General features: G+C 43.4%; 1 protein-coding gene across 4 annotated transcripts in view; it reads left to right on the top strand.

Moving 5' to 3' along the window:
- The window catches only part of Zfp617 (zinc finger protein 617), a 19,918-nt gene extending 2,060 nt beyond the window's left edge, over positions 1 to 17,858 (top strand). Inside the window, exons 2-4 of one of the 4 annotated variants that reach the window (XM_063274964.1) lie at positions 13,342 to 13,468; positions 13,652 to 13,712; positions 15,396 to 17,858. In XM_063274964.1, the coding sequence (XP_063131034.1) occupies positions 13,435 to 13,468; positions 13,652 to 13,712; positions 15,396 to 16,476 (1,176 nt within the window). In that variant the 5' untranslated portion in view covers positions 13,342 to 13,434 and the 3' untranslated portion in view covers positions 16,477 to 17,858. Of the gene's footprint in view, positions 1 to 13,341; positions 13,469 to 13,651; positions 13,713 to 15,395 lie in introns of those variants that run through there. The other 3 variants (NM_001408734.1, XM_063274966.1, XM_063274965.1) reach the window with 3 other exon arrangements.

The raw sequence follows: 17,858 nt of genomic DNA, 5'->3' as shown, positions 1-17,858 counted from the left end.
TGGTCGCACACCACCAGAACACAGGGGATACAGAGCAAAGGCAGAAGCAACTGCATGCAGTTGTAAGTTTTCTTAATCCTTATTTAGATATGAATATGCATTACCTGAATTTCCATTTTGGCCAGATACCATAAGATCGCTATTCCCACAATACCAGGAACAACTGAGACAAGACTAAACAAAGAAATAAGACTAAGCAAAGGCTTCTTCTGAAAATATTCACATAACAAATCACCCCTCTTATTATTATCAAAGTATACTCGTCATTACCAAGAAAGCGGGAGAGCCGCTTCCACAGAAACAGGACACAGCAGATCACAGTTTAAGGCCAAGTGAGAAAAACATTTTCTTCTCAAGGGCAGCATTCCAGCCCCTGCTTGGCATCTGTCACCAGTCCTTACTTGACCCTGCCTGGGAGCTGCTTCTCTGTCTTCCACAGATGCTGATCTCAACCCCGATGCTGTGTATAACATTCTCGGATATTCTGGGTTTGATGGAAGCTCGTGGTTGACTAAGAATTGTGAGATTTTTTTTTAATAATTTCAAGGAGCCAAAAAATTAGCCGTCAGTAATTTAAACTCTCCGTAATCTTCTGAGTGGACCCATGTGGGTGCACAGAACTGAACCTAGGTCCTCTAGAAAAGTAACGTGTGAGCCATCTCTCCAGCCTTACTTAATGTGTGGCCCTGGAGCTCTGTAGAACACACTGGCCTGAGGCCTCAGAGATCCTCCTTCTGACTCCCAGGTGCCAGGAAAGGTGTGGTCACCTCTCTCCATGATCTTCAAGATAAGCAGTCACTGTGGCCTCAGAATCCGTAACTTCAGGTTCCTCTTCTCGTTCTCTTTCTCTATCTCTTTTCCCTCTCTCCTTCCTTCCCTCATTCTTCTCTTCCTCTTGGGAACTTTAATTCTCAGGAGTTACAAGGAAGCTGATAGCTGAACCCTAGAGAATTCCAGGCCTCGTTAGACCCCACCCCAGGTGCCCAGCATGGGAACCTCTACTGTAGCACTTGCCAACAGGCAGTACCTGGGGCTCACACTTTCTCTGCTAGACTGAAAGCTGGTGAGCCCCAGTCACCTCATTCCCTGATCTTAGGGTACCTGTAAAGGAGGGGCTACATGTGGCCCTTAGCCAGAGGGTAGGTTAAGGTCCTCAGAACCTTCAGTAAGAAACATTTTCTTCTTTTTTAAAGAATTTTCAAAAAAATTTTTATTAAATTATTGTATTTACATTCCAAATGTTGCCCCCCTTCCTGGAGTTCTTCACCCCTCCCCCCTCCCCTTTGACCCTGAGTGCCACACACACACACACACACACACACACACACACTCGCTCACTCACCTGGGTGTAATCACTACAAGATTAACATATGCCCATATGCCCAGGAGTGGTATAACTGTGTCTTCAGATAAAACTATTTCAAGTTTTCTGAGGAACCACCAGATTGATTTTCAGAGTGGTTGTAACAGCTTGCAATCCCGACAGCAATGGAAGAGTGTTCCTCTTTCTCCAAATTCCCTCCAACAAGTGCTGTCACCTGAGCTTTTGATCTTAGCCATTCTGACTCGTTTAAGGTGGAATCTCAGGGTCACTTTGATTTACATTTCCCTGATCACTAAGAACGTTGAACACGTGCTTCTTGGCCATTTCAGATTCCTCTGTCGAGAATTCTGTTTAGCTCTGTACCCCATTTTTTTTAACTTGGTTTTTTTGTTTGTTTGTTTGGTTGGTTTTTGTTTTTTTGTTTTTTTGTTTTTTTGGTTTTTTTTTTTTGGTTTTTTTTTTTTTTTTTTTGTGGTCCAACTTCTTGAGTCCTTTATATATTTTGGATATTAGCCCCTCTATCAGATGTAAGATTAGTGCAGATTTTTTTCCCAATCTGTAGGTTGCTGGTTTGTCCTATTGACAGTGTCCTTAGCCTTACAGAAGTTTTTTAGACTCATGAGATCCCATTTGTCAATTGTTGTTCTTGGAGTCTGATTCATTGGTGTTCTGTTCAGGAAGTTTTCTCCTGTGCTAAAGCGTCCAAGGCTATTTTCCACTTTCTTTTCTATTAGATTCACCTTACCTGGCTGGAGTTGAGGTGCTTGATCCACTTGGACTTGGGCTTTTGGGCAAGGTGATAAATACGGATCTATTTGCATTCTTCTACACGCACACCACCAGTTAGACCAGCACCATTTGTTGAAAATGCTTTCTTTTTTCCACTTTTTGGTTTTGGCTTTTCTGTCAAAGGTTAAGTGACCATAGATGTGTGGGTTTATTTCTGGGTCTTCAATTCTATTCCATTGATGTCTGTCTCTGTACCAATACAATGTGGTTTTTAGCACTATTGCTCTGTAGTACAGCTTAAGATCAGGGATGGTGATTACCCCAGAAGATCTTGAATTGTCGAGAATTGTTTTGGGTATCCTGGGTTCTTTTTTGTTTTTCCATATGAAGTAGAGACTTGCTCTTTCCATGTCTGAAGAATTGTATTGGAGTTTGATGGGGATTGCATTGAATCTGTAGATTGCTTTTGGTAAAATGGCCATTTTCACTATGTTAATCCTAACAACCCATTAGCATGGGAGGCCGTTCCATCTTCTGAGGTCTTTGATTTCTTTCTTTAGGGACTTGAAATTCTTGTCCTACGGGCATTACATTTGGCTTGGATAGAATTACAAGATATATTATTTGTGGCTATTGTGAAAGGTGTTGTTTCCCTAATTTCTTTCTCAGCCAGTTTATTATTTGTATAAAGGAAGGCTACTGATTTATTAGAGTTAAATTTATATCCAGCCACTTTGCTGAAGCTGGTTTTCAGTATAGAAATTTTCTGATAGAATTTTGGTGGTCACTTATGTATACTATAATATCATCCACAAATAGTGATACCTTCATTTCTTCTTTTCCAATTTGTATCCCCTTGACCTCCTTTTGTAGTCTGATTGCTCTAGCTAGAACTTCAAGAACTATATTGAATAGTTAAGGAGAGAGTGGGCATTCTTGTCTTGACTCTGATTTTAGTGGGATTGCTTCAAGTTTCTCTCCATTTAGTTTGATGTTGGCTACTGGTTTGTGGTACATTGTTTTTACTGAGTTTAGGTATGGGCCTTGAATTCCCGATCGCTCCAAGACTCTAATATGAAGGGGTGTTATATTTTGTCAAAGACTTTTTCAGCATCTGATGAGATGATCATGTGATTTTTTTTTCCTTTGATTTTTTTTATATAGTGGATTACATAGATGGATTTTTTTTTTTATACTGAACTATCCCTGCATCTCTGGGATGAAGCCTAGTTGATCGTGGTGAATAATGTTTTTATGATGTGTTCTTGGGTTCAGTTTGCTAGAATTTTATTGAGTATTTTTGGCATCAATATTCATAAGCGAAATTAGTCTGAAGTTCTCTTTCTTTGCTGGGTCTTTGTGTTGTTTAGATTTCACACCAGCTGTAGCTTCTTAGAATGATTTAGGCAGTGCTCCTTCTGTTTCTGGTTTGTGGAATAGTTTGAGGAGTATTGGTGTTAGCTCTTCTTTGAAGGTCTGGTAGAATTCTGTACTAAAACCATCTGGTCCTGGGCATTCTTTGGTTGGGAGGTTTTTAATGACTTCCTCTATTTCCTTAGGGATTGTGGGATTGTTTAGATAGTTTGTCTGATCTTGATTTAACCTTGGTGCTGTGGTATCTGTCTAGAAAATCATCCATTTCAAAGAACCAGTTTTGTTGATTCTTTGTATTGTTTTCTTTGTTTCCAATTGGTTAATTTCAGCCCTGAGTTTGGCTATTTCCTGCCTTCTATTCATCTTGAATGTGTTTGCTTCTTTTTTTTCTAGGACTTTCAGGTGTGCTGTTAAGTTGCTAGTATAGGATCTTTCCAATCTCTTTATGCAGGTGCTTAGTGCTATGACTTTTCCTCTTAGCACTGCTTTCATTGTGTCCCATAAGTTTGGGTATGCTGTGCCTTCATTTTCATTAAATTCTAGAAAGTTTTTCATTTCTTTATTTCTTCCCTGACCCAGAGACCATTGAGTAGAAAGTTATTCAGTTTCCATGATTATGTGGACTTTGTTTTTTGTTTTTTTGGGGGGGGATTGTTTTTTGTTTTTTGGGTTTTTTTTGTTTTTGTTGTTGTTTTTTGTTTTTTTTTTGTTTTTTGTTTTTTTGGTTTTTTTTTTTTGCTATTGAAGTCTAACCTTAATCCGTGGTGATATGATAGAATGCATGGGATTCTATGCATGTTCAATCTTCTTGTATCTGTTGTGTCCAATTATATGGTCAGTTTTGGAAAAGGTCCCATGAAGTGCAGAGAAGAAGGTATATTCTTTTGTTTTGTGGTGAATTGTTCTGTAGATATCTGTTAAATCCATTTGGTTTATAACTTTTAGTTTCACTGTGTCTCTGTTTAGTTTCTGTTTCAAAAACCTGTTCATTGTGGAGAATGGGGTGTTGAAATCACCCACTATGGGGTTGGGGATTTAGCCCAGCGGTAGAGCGCTTGCCTAGCGAGCACAAGGCCCTGGGTTCGGTCCCCAGCTCCCAAAAAAAGAAAAAGAAAAAAGAAGAAGAAGAAATCCCCCACTATTATTGTGTGAGGTTCAATGTGTGTTCTGAGCTTTCATAAAGTTTCTTTTATGAAAGTGGATGCCTTGCATTTGGGGCATAGATGTTCAGAATTGAGACCTCCTTTTGGTGGATTTTCCCTTTGAATATGAAGTGTCCTTCCCTATCTCTGTTGGTTCAAGGACCATTTTATTAGATATTAGAATGGCAACTCCAGCTTGTTTTGGTAACATTTGCTTGGAAAACTTTTTTCTAGCCTTTTACTCTGAGGTAGTGTCTGTCTTTGTGGCTGAAATGTATTTCTTGATGCAGCAAAATGATGACTCCTGTTTGCATATCCAGTCTGTTATCCTGTGTCTCTTTATTGGGGAATTGAGTCCATTAATGTTGAGAGATATTAAAGACCAATGATTGTTAGTTCCTGTTATTTTTGTTGTTGGAGGTGATGGGGTGTGTGTGCGTGTGTGTGTGTGTATGTGTTAGTGGTCAGGGCTTCTATTTCTGCACAAACATCATAACCAAGAAGCAAGCTGGGGAGGAAAGGGTTTATTCAGCTTACATTTCCACATTGTTGTTCATCACCAAAGGAAGTCAGGGCTGGAACTCAAGCAGGTCAGGAAGCAGGAGCTGATGCAGAGGCCATGAAGGGATGTTACTTGCTGGCTTGCTTCCCCTGGCTTGCCATTTTGCTCTCTTATAGAACCCAAGACTACCAGCCCAGGGACTGCACCACCTACAATGGGCTGGGTCCTCCCACCTTGATCACTAATTGAGAAAATGCCTTACAGCTGGGTCTCATGGAGACATTTCCTCAACTGAAGCTTCTTTCTCTGTGATAACTCCAGCTTGTGTCAGGTTGACACACAAAACTAGCCAGTACAGTGCGTGTGTGTGTGTTTCTCTTCCTTTTCATTTGTTGTGAGATGATAAATTTCTTGTGTTTTCCAGGGTGTAATTACCCTCCTTATGTTGGAGTTTTCCTTCTAATATCCTCTCTATGGCTGGATTAGTAGAAAGATATTGTTTAAATTTGGTTTTGTCATGGAATATCTTAGTTTCTCCATCTATGGTGATTGAGAGTTTTGCTGGGCTGGCATATGTCATCTCTTAGGGTCTGCATAACATCTGTCCCAGATGTTCTGGCTTTTAGCATCTCTCTTTAGAAGTCTGATGTAATTCTGATAGGTCTGCCTTTATATGGTATTTGTCCCTTTTCCCTTACAGATTTTAATATTCTTTCTTTGTTCTTACGTTTAGTGGTTTTATTATTATATGGCAGGAAGATTTTCTTTTCTGGTCCAATCTGTTTGATGTTCTGTAGGCTTCTTGTATGTTCACAGGCATCTCTTTAGGTTAGGGAAATTTTCTTTTAGGATTTTATTAAAGATGTTTTCTGACCCTTTGAGCTGGGAATCTTCACCCTCTTCTGTTCCTACTATTCTTAGGTTTGATCTTTTCATCATGTCCTGAATTTCCTGGATATTTTGGGTTACACGCCTTTTGGACTTTGTATTTTCTTTAACAATTGTGTCAGTGTATTCTATGCCTGAGATTCTCTCTTCCCTTGTATTCTGTTGTGCAGCTTACATCTGTGACTCCTGATCTAGAAGATTTTTCATCTCCAGGGTTGCCTCCATTTGTGATTTCCTTATTGTTTCTATTTCCGGTTTTGTTTTTGTTTTTTGTTTTGTTTTAGGTAGTGGACAGTTTTGTTCAATTCCTTCACCTGTTTGATTATATTTTCCTGTATTTCTTTAAGAGATTTATTTATTTCCTCTTTAAGGGCTTCTTCTGTTTGCCTGTGTTTTCCTGTATTTCTTTAAGAGAGTTATTCATATCTTCCTTAAAGGCGTCCAGCATCTTCATGAGATGAAGTTTTAGATAAGAATCATGCTCTTCAAGTGTGTTAGGACATCCAGGGCTTGCTGTGGTAGGAGAACTGGGTTCTGATGGTGCCAAATTACACTCTCATCTCTTGCACTTGCCTTTTGCCCTCTGGTTATCTCCGGTGTTAATTGGCCTGGGTGTTTTGAACTGGAGAAGGCCTCCTGAGAGGTAGGCAGTGCTGTCTTTGGTTAGGGCAGGCTTCCTGCCTCCCTGTGTCCTTGTGTTCTGGTTTTGGCAGACCTCCCGGGAGACAGGTAGCCTGTAGAGACCAGGAGAAGCGGTGGCAGGCTCACCTATATACCACAGGTTCTGATGAGGTACACACTGGAATTCAAGAAACATTTTCTTGTTCAGTCTTTAGGATCCAGTTTTTTGTAGGTCTAAAACTCCTGTTCCCATAATTAAGCAGCAAACGTGCTCCTAGCTTCTGAGGCATCGCATCCACTTCATAATTATTGTCGCCCTCCTCGCATCCCCTCCCTCTTCTCCCCAGGAAATCCCCTCCCACTTCCACGCTGTCATTATAACTGTGTGTATGCGTGTGAGTTTGTATGTCTGTGTGTGCACATGTGTGCAGGTGATGTGTGCAGGTGCCTGCGGACACCACAAGTGTCAGATTCCCCTGGATCTGGCATTAGAGACAGTTTTGAGTACTCCATGTGAGAACTGGCATCTGTAAGAGCTGTCAAGGCTCTTAGCTGATGAGCCAGCTCTCCTCTCCAGCCCCTCCTTGTCTTCCTTTGTATGCGAGTGCCAGGCATGGTAGCTTAGGCCTAATGATCCCAGCACTTTGGGAAGTAAAGGCAGATAGATCAAAAGTTCAAGGCCAGACTCAACATTAGCTTCATTAGGTCCCATCTTTAAAATACACATTGATACACGGTGGCTCACAACTGGCTAACGTTTTTCTGGCCTCTGCAGGTACCAAGCATGTACAGGACACATAGACATATGTGCGGGCAAAACACCCATACACTTAAACTCTGTGAAAGTAAAAGGGACGAGCATATCGGAGAAAGCTAAATCATTCCTAGTGAGCCCGGAATGGTGTGTACCCCTGAGTCCCCAGCCTTTGGGAGGCAGAGGCCAGCAGATGAAGTTCAAGGCACCCTGGGTTATATGAGACCTTTGACCCCAAAGTACAGGGGAAAGGCGTGGCCTGTGAGTGGGATCTCACTACTAGGAAATAGAAGGGAGAGCGTCAGGAGTCCAAGGCCACCTTTGGCCGCTTAGGGATTATGAGACCAGCCTGATGGTCTCATATGGTCTTACATGAAAATGGTCTCAATAACTATAAAGTACATAAATAAACAAGCTGGGCAGTAGTGGCCGGAGCCTTTAATCCAGGGACTGGGAGGGGAGAGGGTAGCAGGGGCAGAGGCAGGTGAATCTCCAAGTTTGAGGACAGCCAGGGCTACACGGAGAAACCCTGTCTCAGAACAACAATAAGTAAGAAAACAGTGTGAAGTTCTGGGAAGGAGCTTAGGAAGGAAAACCCGCACTGAAGGAAGTCAACACACACGCACACACCCACACACACACACACACCCGCACACACACACACACACACACACTTAGGAAGGAAAACCCGCACTGAAGGAAGTCAACACACACACCCGCGCACACACACACACACACACACACACACACACACACACACACTTAGGAAGGAAAACCCGCACTGAAGGAAGTCAACACACACACACACACACACACACACACACACACACACACACCCGCACACGCTTCTGTGCATGCCCGCTAACACCAATAGGCCAGAAGAGGGCAATGGGTCCCCTGGAGTTGGAGTTATTGATGGTGGTTGTTCAGGAATCGGCACGAAAACCATACGCAACACTGATCTCACTTAAGCAAGAATAGTTTATTGAACACACACCCTGAACAATCAGGACCACAGAAAGGGACACCAGAGCCTCATTGTGGTATCAAGTCTGTTCTTAGGGAAGGCTTTTTATAGGAAAAACCAAGCTCAAAGGTTCAGAAGGCAGGGGTGGAGGCAGTGCGACATTTGGCTAACCAGACACAGTGTCGTCAGCTGACCTGTGAGCTGATTGGTCCTCGGTGAGGGGGTGGGCAGGTGGACAACCCTAGAGTTACGGCCTTCTAGAACTTTCCAGTGTACACTATGGATAATGACTTCTGGGAAGTTCAGTCTAAGAACCTGAATTTAGTTTCTCTTATGAGCAGAATGGAGGCTGAATACAAAATGGACAAAGTTGTGTTAAAGAGCAGGCCTAGGCGGTTGTGAGCCGACATGTAGCTGCGAACCTGGGCAAGAGCAGCAAGGGCTTCTATCCGCCAAGCCATCTCTCCAGCCCCCTGAAAAGTTTTAATGGCAGGATTATGCTCAGTGCCCACGGAGTCTCTAAGAGGGTGGTGGAGTCCTTAGAGTTAAAATTGCAGGCAGTTGTGAAGCACCTGGTGTGAGTGCGGGGAGCTGATGTGGGTCCTCTACAAGAGTGCGCTTAGCTGCTGAGCCATCTCTCTGGCCCTTTTCTTCTTATGTGTATGAATGCTCGCTTGCATGTGTGTGAGCATCATGTACATGCCTGGTGTCTCCCAAGGCCGGAATAGCACATCAGATCCCCTGGAATAGGACTTACAGATAGTTCTGAACTGCCGTGTAGGTGCCAGAGACCAAACCTAGGCCCTTTGCAAGAGCGGCCTGAATGCTTACTGCTGAGCGTCTCTCCAGCCTCTGTGTGTGTGTGTGTGTGTGTGTGTGTGTGTGTGTGTGTGTGTGTGTGTGTCCCTCTCCTCCCTCCTTCCTCCCCCTCCCCCTTCTTTCCTTTCCTCTCTAGATTTATCTCTGTTTTATGTGTTTGGTCTGTATGCATACATGTACACTAGGTGCGTGCCTGATTCCCACAGAGGTCAGAAGATCCCCTGGAGCTGGAGTCGCAGGTGGTTGTGAGCCACCACATGGGTCCTGGGAACCAAACCCAGGTTACCTAAAGAGCAAGTGTTCTTAACTGCAGAGCTATCTCTTCACCCACACACACCCTAAATTTGTTGTCTATGGGGGTGGGGGGAGGATGGCGGTGGTGGGGGAGCGGTAGGAACAGTGTCAGCTTTACCTACTGAGCCATCTTACCAGCCTCAGATTCAACTGTAATAGCACCAGTCCCCGGGCCTACTCTCATGACTCTTTCAGTGGGATTCAAGGTACCACTGGGGCCAGACAAGAAATGCATCTAACCTTCAGAATGTGGGCTCCCCTGTGAACTGGTAGTGACACCGGCTGCTTTCCTGGGTGCATTTCCTCTGTAGAAATTCTGTTTTAGTCAAGCAGGTGAGAATTTATTATCCTTGTTAGGCCTTACAGAACATGCCTGTAATCACAGCATTCAGAAGGGTGAGATGGGGGATTTAAGCCAGCCTGGGCTACATAGTAACTTCTAGAACTGCTTGGATTACACAATGAAACCTTCCCTCTAAAATTAAGACAATTCTATGTCATGGTATGAGGTAAGATTTTGGCTTTCGTGGTTGGCTCTTTGGAGGGAAGAATAGTAAGGACTGGAGCCGACAGGGGCCTCTTACAGCTTGGGCTGGCCTCCTGCCTTCATTCATCCTGTTAACATCACCTCTACCAATCTCAAGTTTAGTATATTGTTTCTTCCTGAGGAGTGGCTAATTACAGTCAAGTTATTAAACACATGGGCCTGGAAGTGTTCATAATACTCCTCTGTGCTCCCTTCAGTTTCCATGACCTCATGTTCACGGGTCATCTTTCATCATGGATACTGGTTATTTCTAGATGGTCTTATTTGTGTGTGTGTGTGTGTGTGTGTGTGTGTGTGTACATATGCCATGGAATGCATAAGGAGGTCAGAGAACACTTAGAAATGTTCTTATTTTCCACTGTGGGTCCCAGGGATTGAACTCGGGTCATCAGGCTTGGCTGCAAGCTCCTTTACTTGCCGAGCCTTTTCATCTACCTTCTCTCCTGTTTTAGTCTCACTAGTTGAATTTTATTAAATTCATCCATCTTTTCTTTTTTTTTTTTTTAAGATTTATTCGTTTATTTTCTATAAGTACACTGTAGTTGTCTTCAGACACACCAGAAGAGGGCATCAGATCTCTTTACAGATGGTTGTGAGCCACCATGTGGTTGCTGGGAATTGAACTCAGGACCTCTGGAAGAGTAGTCAGAGCTCTTAACCACTGAGCCATCTCTCCAGCACTCATTCATCTTTTCAAAGAAAAGGACTTTCCTTTTGTTGTTTTCTTGAATTTTATTACTCCTGTTCTCCTGGTTTTGCATCTGCCTGGTCTCTCTATAGTTTGTAGAGTCTGAGAGTCTTTTTAAAAGATTCGTTTTATTTTAACTTAGAGCGTGTATGTGTGTGTGTGTGTGTGTGTGTGTGTGTGTGTGTGTGTGTGTGTATGTGTGTGTTTTATACATAAGTGCATTGCATTGCCTAGCCTAGGAAGGCCAGAAAGGGGTGCTGGGTACCTTGGAGGTGGAATTCTAAGGGGTTGTAGCCCACCCAGTCTAAACACTACAAATTGGCTTGCATCCACTATAAAAACAGCAAGTTCTCCCAGGAGCAGAGCACACCTGCCCACTGTTACCCACCCACACCTGTGCTGTCGAGCCTGTTTAGAAACATACCTGTACGGGTTTGTTGCAATTTCATGGACAGCTAACTGCCTTAACATTGTTTCATCTCTTGTAGTTTTCCTCAAGCTTCTGCATACTTAGTCAGCAGAGGTAGTCCATCCTCTTTTCAGTTAGTGCTAGGAGTACATAAATCTCATACATCTCCTTACTACTTTAAAAGTCACAGCTGCAGGATCATGAAGGAGCTGGTCACCTTTGAAATCACTGGGTCTCTGTGTGACATGTGTGTACAGGTGCCCTTAGAGGGCAGAAGAGGGCATTGGCCCCCCTGGAATGGAGTTGTGGGTGGCTATAAACTACCTGAACTGGATCCTGGAGACTGAACTTGGGTGCTCTGCAAGAGCAGAAAGTGTTCTTTCTCAAGAGCCACCTTGTTTTGTAGTTGTGTTTTAAAGTATTTATCTAATTTTGAGATCAAGTGGTAGGCCCAGAGATGGAGGCTATTTGTATGGCATTGAACTGACACTTGAATATACTTTTAAGTTAAAGCATACTTGGGAATATGTATATACTGTAGAATAATTAACCTGTATTAATTCACATGTATAATTTTCCAGCAATACTTAAAATTTAATTCATATTGGTTGTGTAGCATCTCATATGTTGTTATTTATTGATATGTGCATTCTTAACACGGAGGAGTTATGCCATGCTGTTTGTGTGGAGGTCAGAGAACAATTTACGGAGTTGTTTCTCTCCTTCTACCACGGGGCTTCCAGGGATTGAGCTTAGGTCACCAGGCTTGGCAGCAATTACCTGTCCCCACTGAGCCATCTCAGACGCCATCAGAGGTTGAACCCTGTGAACGGGGCAGTCTCGGGAATTTGTATTAAGTCCTTCAGCACCCTACACAATTGTATTAGGTCGCATGCTGCAGCCCCCGTGTAGATGTTAAGACCCAGGTGGATATCCAGGCAGACGAAGGTGCTGTTGCCCAGCCTTAGCATCTCAGTTTGATCCCTGAGCCACATGGTAGAAGGATGGAACTGCTTCCTGTCAATTGCACTCTTGTAGTCACTTGTGCTTACTTACAGGGCCAACGTCACATGGTATGGTCTTGAGGAATTAAGCCAGGCTGGTTGGAGAGGTCACAGGAATATTGAGGCTGTGACAACTTTATTGAGAGCCCTCAGACTTTTTATACCTCGACTTCCTAGGGAACATACAGAGAAACATAAACTGGCCTGAATGTTTCACTGCCTGGGGGAGTATCTCTCTCTCTCTCTCTCTCTCTCTCTCTCTCTCTCTCTCTCTCTGTAACTGGAAGGCAAAAACTTATGACACATGCCTTTTAATGCAAATAGATCAGGCCAACTCCATGGGTCCCTGTATCCTCTGACCTCCACTTTTGGGTCACCAGCACGCACTGCACACATCATTGCCTTCTGTGTACCTGTCCTACTCAGCTTTGACTGGCAACTTGATACAGCCTGTAGTCATCTGAGAGGGAGTCTCAATTGAGAGATTGCCGAGATCAGACTGGCATGTGGTCATGTCTGTGAGCAATTGTCTTGGTTGGTAATTGATATAGGAAGCCCCAACCCACTGTGGGCAATAACATTCCCTAGAGAAACAATCCTGAGCTATATGAAAAAGCTAGCTGAGATGAACCTTCAAGTGAGCCAGCACTGTTCCTCCGTGGTTTCTGCTCCAAATCCCTGCTTCAGTCCGTGTGCAGGTTTCCCTGGAAGTGTAAGCCAAATAAACTGTCTTAGTTACTTTTCTGTTGCCGTGAAGAGATACCGTGACCAAGACAACTTAATTGGGAACATGTTTATGGTTTCAGAGAGTAGTCTATGGCCATGGTTTTGGGGAGCATGGTGGCAGGCAGGCAGGCAAACATGGTACTGGAGAAGTAGCTGAGAGCTTACATTTATCCACAGCATGAAACAGAGCACACTGGGGCTGGCATAGACTTTCCAAGTGATGGCCATGGACAACTCCTCTGAAACTGTAAGCACGTCCCCAGGTGAATGCTTTCCTAGTCACACACCTACATCTTCATTCAAACCACTGTATATTCTTTCCTCACCTAAGTTGCTTTTGGTCACAGTTGTTATCACAGCAACAGAAATCAAACTAGAACACTGCTTGTTGCTAAAACCACAGTTGCACTGTGGGAGAAAGTGCAGAGAGTGTCTGAGCACCAGGCCCTGGAACTGATGAAAGTCGTCATTTTCTTCTCCGTGGATGTCAGTGGAGAAGGTACACCTCTTGATGCCAGTCCCCTTGTCTGTAGTAATGTATGGGATGTTTCAGGCCTTGGTGACCTTTGAGGACGTGGCTGTGCGCTTCACCCAAGAAGAGTGGGCTTTGCTGGATCCTTCCCAGAAGATTCTCTACAGAGATGTGATGCGGGAAACCTATAGGAATCTGACTTCTGTAGGTGAGCCTGATGCCTGGCTTCACTCACTGTTGCCAAGTGCTGATTTGGAATGAAGATGGGTGCACCATGGTCAGTCAGAGTTGACCTCTAAACATCTAACGATTGCACCGAACATCTAATGATCTTGTTACATTTTTTTATTTGCTAATTGATGTTTTTAATTGTTCTGTATCTGTATTTTAGGTATAAACTGGGAATGCTGGGATTTGGAAGCTTGTTTCAGAAGTCTAGGGAGAAATCTGAGGTAATGAATACCCACAAAGAAGTAGCCATGTCCCCCAAGATGTCAGGAAATTGGGTATCAAAAATATTAAAAACAGCACAAATTCAGACTATTTATTCTGTTTTTTACTCTCTCTAAGCTCTGAAAATGAATGTTTATATGCGCTGTGGATGTTTGAGGTCTGCAGAATACTTTATGTAGGAACAATATTAAGACATTCCAGCTGGGGCCAGCCATACAAACCTGGCAACCTAATTTTGATCCCTGAATCCTTTAAGTGTAAAACAAGGATTTTTTTAAAAGATAAATCAGATAAATACTGCTCAGTACTAGCCATGGTAGCTAGAGAGAGCTCATTGGTACTTACTGCTTTTAAAGAGTACCCAAATTTGGTCCCTAGCACCCATACCAGGCAGCTCACAATTGCCTCCAGTTTCAGGGCTCACAGCGCCCTCTTATGGCCTTCGTTGCATGTGCACTCACATGCACAGACACACATACACTGATTTAATTACTATAAGAGAGAGATTTAATTACTATAAGAGAGACATTCTATTCCAAAATATCACCAAAATGGTCTCTAGCTTAGTCTCTGTTTTGTCTGAAACCTCTTGAGCTGGGCCTCCATAGTCCACTTTCAGCTGTCTTCTAACCTCCTACTGGGATGGCCATAAGCCCTACTTACAGCATTCAACCACTTTCCTAATCCAGAGTCCCAAAAAAGCAACACAAGCTTGTCACAGCAGCACCCGGTCCCTGGTACCAGCTGCTGCCTTAGTTACATTTTATGGCTGTGAAGACAAACATGATCAAAGCAACTGATTAAAAACAATCTACCTGGGGGCTTACTTCAGTTTTACAGGGTTGGCCAGACGGGCATGGCACAGAGCTGAAAGTTTCCGTCTGACCCACAGGTACATGATAGAGAGCGAAAGACTGGGTCTGGCACAGGCTTTGAAACTTCAAAGCCCCCACCACACATACCTCCAACATACCATACCTCCAACAAAGCCATACCTAATCCTTCCTAAACAGTGTACCAGTCAGCGACCAGTCATTCAAATATGTGAGCCTGTGGAGCCCATTCTCACTCCAACTACCACATGTGCATCATTAAAAAACAAACCAAATCTTAAAACGTAATAATCGTAGTGCGGTCTAGCCATCTTTCAGACCCTTAAATCCGCTTATCTTAAAACTTCTCCTCAGCTGCATGCCCTACGTGGCTCGGCCCAGGAACCCTGGCTGGGCTGCTGGGAAGTGAGAGAAGGATAAATGTAAAGGAAAGCTGGAGGTGGGTGGCCGAGTGCACTCTGACGGAGGGACACGATCTATGCAACAACCGGACCCAGAGCCCTTCTGTTATGTACACCACAGAGCTAATCTCTGGAGGTAACAGTCCAGGCTCAAGCTGCTAGTCTTTACACACACAGGTCAGCCATCTGTAAACACTTGGACTCACTCGTACAGACAGTCAACATTCGTATTCAGACAGCAAGGCTTTGCCCATGTCAGCACATACATTCAGTCAGGATGTTATCCCCTCCTTACATACTCACTCCGGACTTCCCCATCTGCCCACCCTTCAGAGCATAAAAGCCTACATTGCTTTGTGAATGGTATCAATGTAGATCTAATATCTACTCAAAAATACAAAATCATTAGTAAGCAAACTCTTAAGGTTGTATTTCTCAACTTTTACAGAGTCCAAGTGGTAAAGAGAAAGTGTGAACTTACAAACAGTGGCCCGTGTGCAGAAACAGTTGTCCAGTCAAAGCTTCCTGAATGTCACACCGCCATTCAGTCATCCCTGAAGAGGCCCACTACATCCAACTCTAAGTACAGACCATGTGACTATCAGAAATACGTAAAGAAATACTATGAATGTAAAATGTGTGGTAAAGTCTTTATGTGCCTTGGCTCCCTTAAGAAACATAAAAAGACCCATAGCGGAGAGAAGCCGTATAAATGTAAATACTGCGAGAAGGCCTTCAGTTACCGCTACTGTGTTGACAGGCACATGCTCACTCACAACACAGACAGGTATAAGTGCAGGGTATGCAGAAAGACATTCTCTAACGCCATTGCCCTTAGGGAACATAAAGCGATTCACTCCGGAGAGATACCTGAATGTAAGGAATGTGGAAGAATGTTCTGGACTTCCAGTTCCCTAGACTTGCATAAAAGGCTTCATACTACAGAAAAACTGTATGAATGTAAACACTGCGGGAAAGCCTTCACTGGTTACTGTTCTTTTCAACTGCATAAGAGGACTCACACTGGGGAGAAACCTTATGAATGCAAGCAGTGTGGGAAAACCTTCAGACACTCCAGCCATGTTCAAGCACATAAGCGAATTCACACTGGAGAGAAGCCTTATGAATGTATGCAGTGTGGGAAGACATTCACTTCTGGCCACTGTGCAAGAAGACATCTAGGGACGCACAGTGGAGCCTGGCCTTACAAATGTGAGGTATGCGGGAAAGCTTACCCCTATGTCTATTCCCTTCGAAACCACAAGAAGTGCCACAATGAAGAAAAGCTTTACGAATGTAAACAATGTGGGAAAGCCTTTAAATGTATTTCTTCCTTACGCAACCATGAGACCACTCACACTGGAGAGAAGCCGTATGAATGTAAGGAGTGTGGGAAGGCCTTCAGTTGTCCCAGTTACATTCAGAATCACATGAGAACACACAAAAGGCAGGCCTATGAGTGTAAGGAGTGTGGCAAGGTGTTCTCATACTCCAAAAGTCTTCGGAGGCACATGGCTATACACAGTTAATTGGAGGAGGATCGTTTAAATACTTACGTCAAAGAGCTCTGCACATTCCAGCTCCTCGTTAAAAAAAGAAAAAAAAAATGGCAGTGGAAAGCGAGCCTCTGAATGCAGTGTGTGTGCCAAAGGCCCAGTGTTTGCCACGGTTTGTGTGACAAAGCCTCTGAGTTGAAAGAACACTAGAAAGAGGTTCATCTCTCAGGATGTACTGACGAGGACTTCCACAGAGAGAACTTGGGAAAGCTTTCTGGCCATTCTTGCTAGCACACATGGGAAGACATGGTGAAGAGAAAGAGATCTGTGTCTGTTAGCCTCTCCCACCCTACCTTGTAACAAAGTCTTAAGTCAGGTGCCGTGTTACGTCCATGACCCACCACAGACACGAAATCCGTAAATGGAGACAATTGTTGGATTCTTGCCAAGTTAACAAATGTTTTCAAACCCACGAAGTGAGTTCCTAAAGAAGTATAAAACCTGCTGATCCAATGCTGCCTAGAAGCCACGATGGGACAGTGGTGACAGTGGCCTGTGGTTTCTCTCAGTAGCTCACTGCTAAATGTGTCAGTGTACTGTGGACTTCTGATTCTTAGTCATAATTTGGTTGGTATTTGGAGTTTCAAATGTGCATACTGTCTTGATTATGTCTACCCAAAGTTACCCCAGACACTCCTCAACATGTCCCCCTCCCACCTTCATGTCCACTCCCCACCCGCTCCCGTTTTCTTTTTCATAACCCATTATCTTATGCACCTAGCCAAAGCTTCAGTGTGTTGAACAATGAAACAGCTGCACCCTGTCCTCCGCTCCTACATCTTTCAACCCCTTCTGTGGGTTTTAAGCAATCGTTTCTGGGTGGTTTTAATATCTATTTATTGGGGGCGGAATGAGTCATGCTGAAACACCCGTGTTCATCTGAACCTACCTGGTTCTAGTTTCGCTCTCCAATGTAAGTGGGACCATAGTTGTCTGCCAAACTTCCCAGGCTGTATGTGTATTCAATGAGAGTGGTTTTTCCTTGTCCACAAAATTTCATTTGTTGCATTTTAACAAAGTTAGATCCTACAAGTAAGTTGAAATGTATTTGAAGGGCTGGCAAGGTGGCTCAGTGGATTAAGGTGCTTTCTGCCTACCCTGATGACTTGAGTTCAAGTCCTAGAAAACGTAAAATAAACCAACTCCTGTAAGCTGCCTTCTGACCTCCACACATACCACAAGTACAAAATAAAAATACAGTTCAAATATACATTTTAATCATAATTTTAAGTACTTTTGTGGTTAATGGGCCAATAAAAACTGACTTTGAAAATTGTCCAGTTTGTAGAGACTATTGTATGGAAACATCACCTGTCCAAAAAAAATAAATAAAATAAAATAAAATAAAAAAAAAA

The sequence above is a fragment of the Rattus norvegicus genome, chromosome 16 (genome assembly GCF_036323735.1).
Source record: "Rattus norvegicus strain BN/NHsdMcwi chromosome 16, GRCr8, whole genome shotgun sequence".
NCBI lineage: Eukaryota > Metazoa > Chordata > Mammalia > Rodentia > Muridae > Rattus > Rattus norvegicus.
Note: the sequence above shows the minus strand (reverse complement) of the source record. Positions and strands in the feature narration are given on the sequence as shown.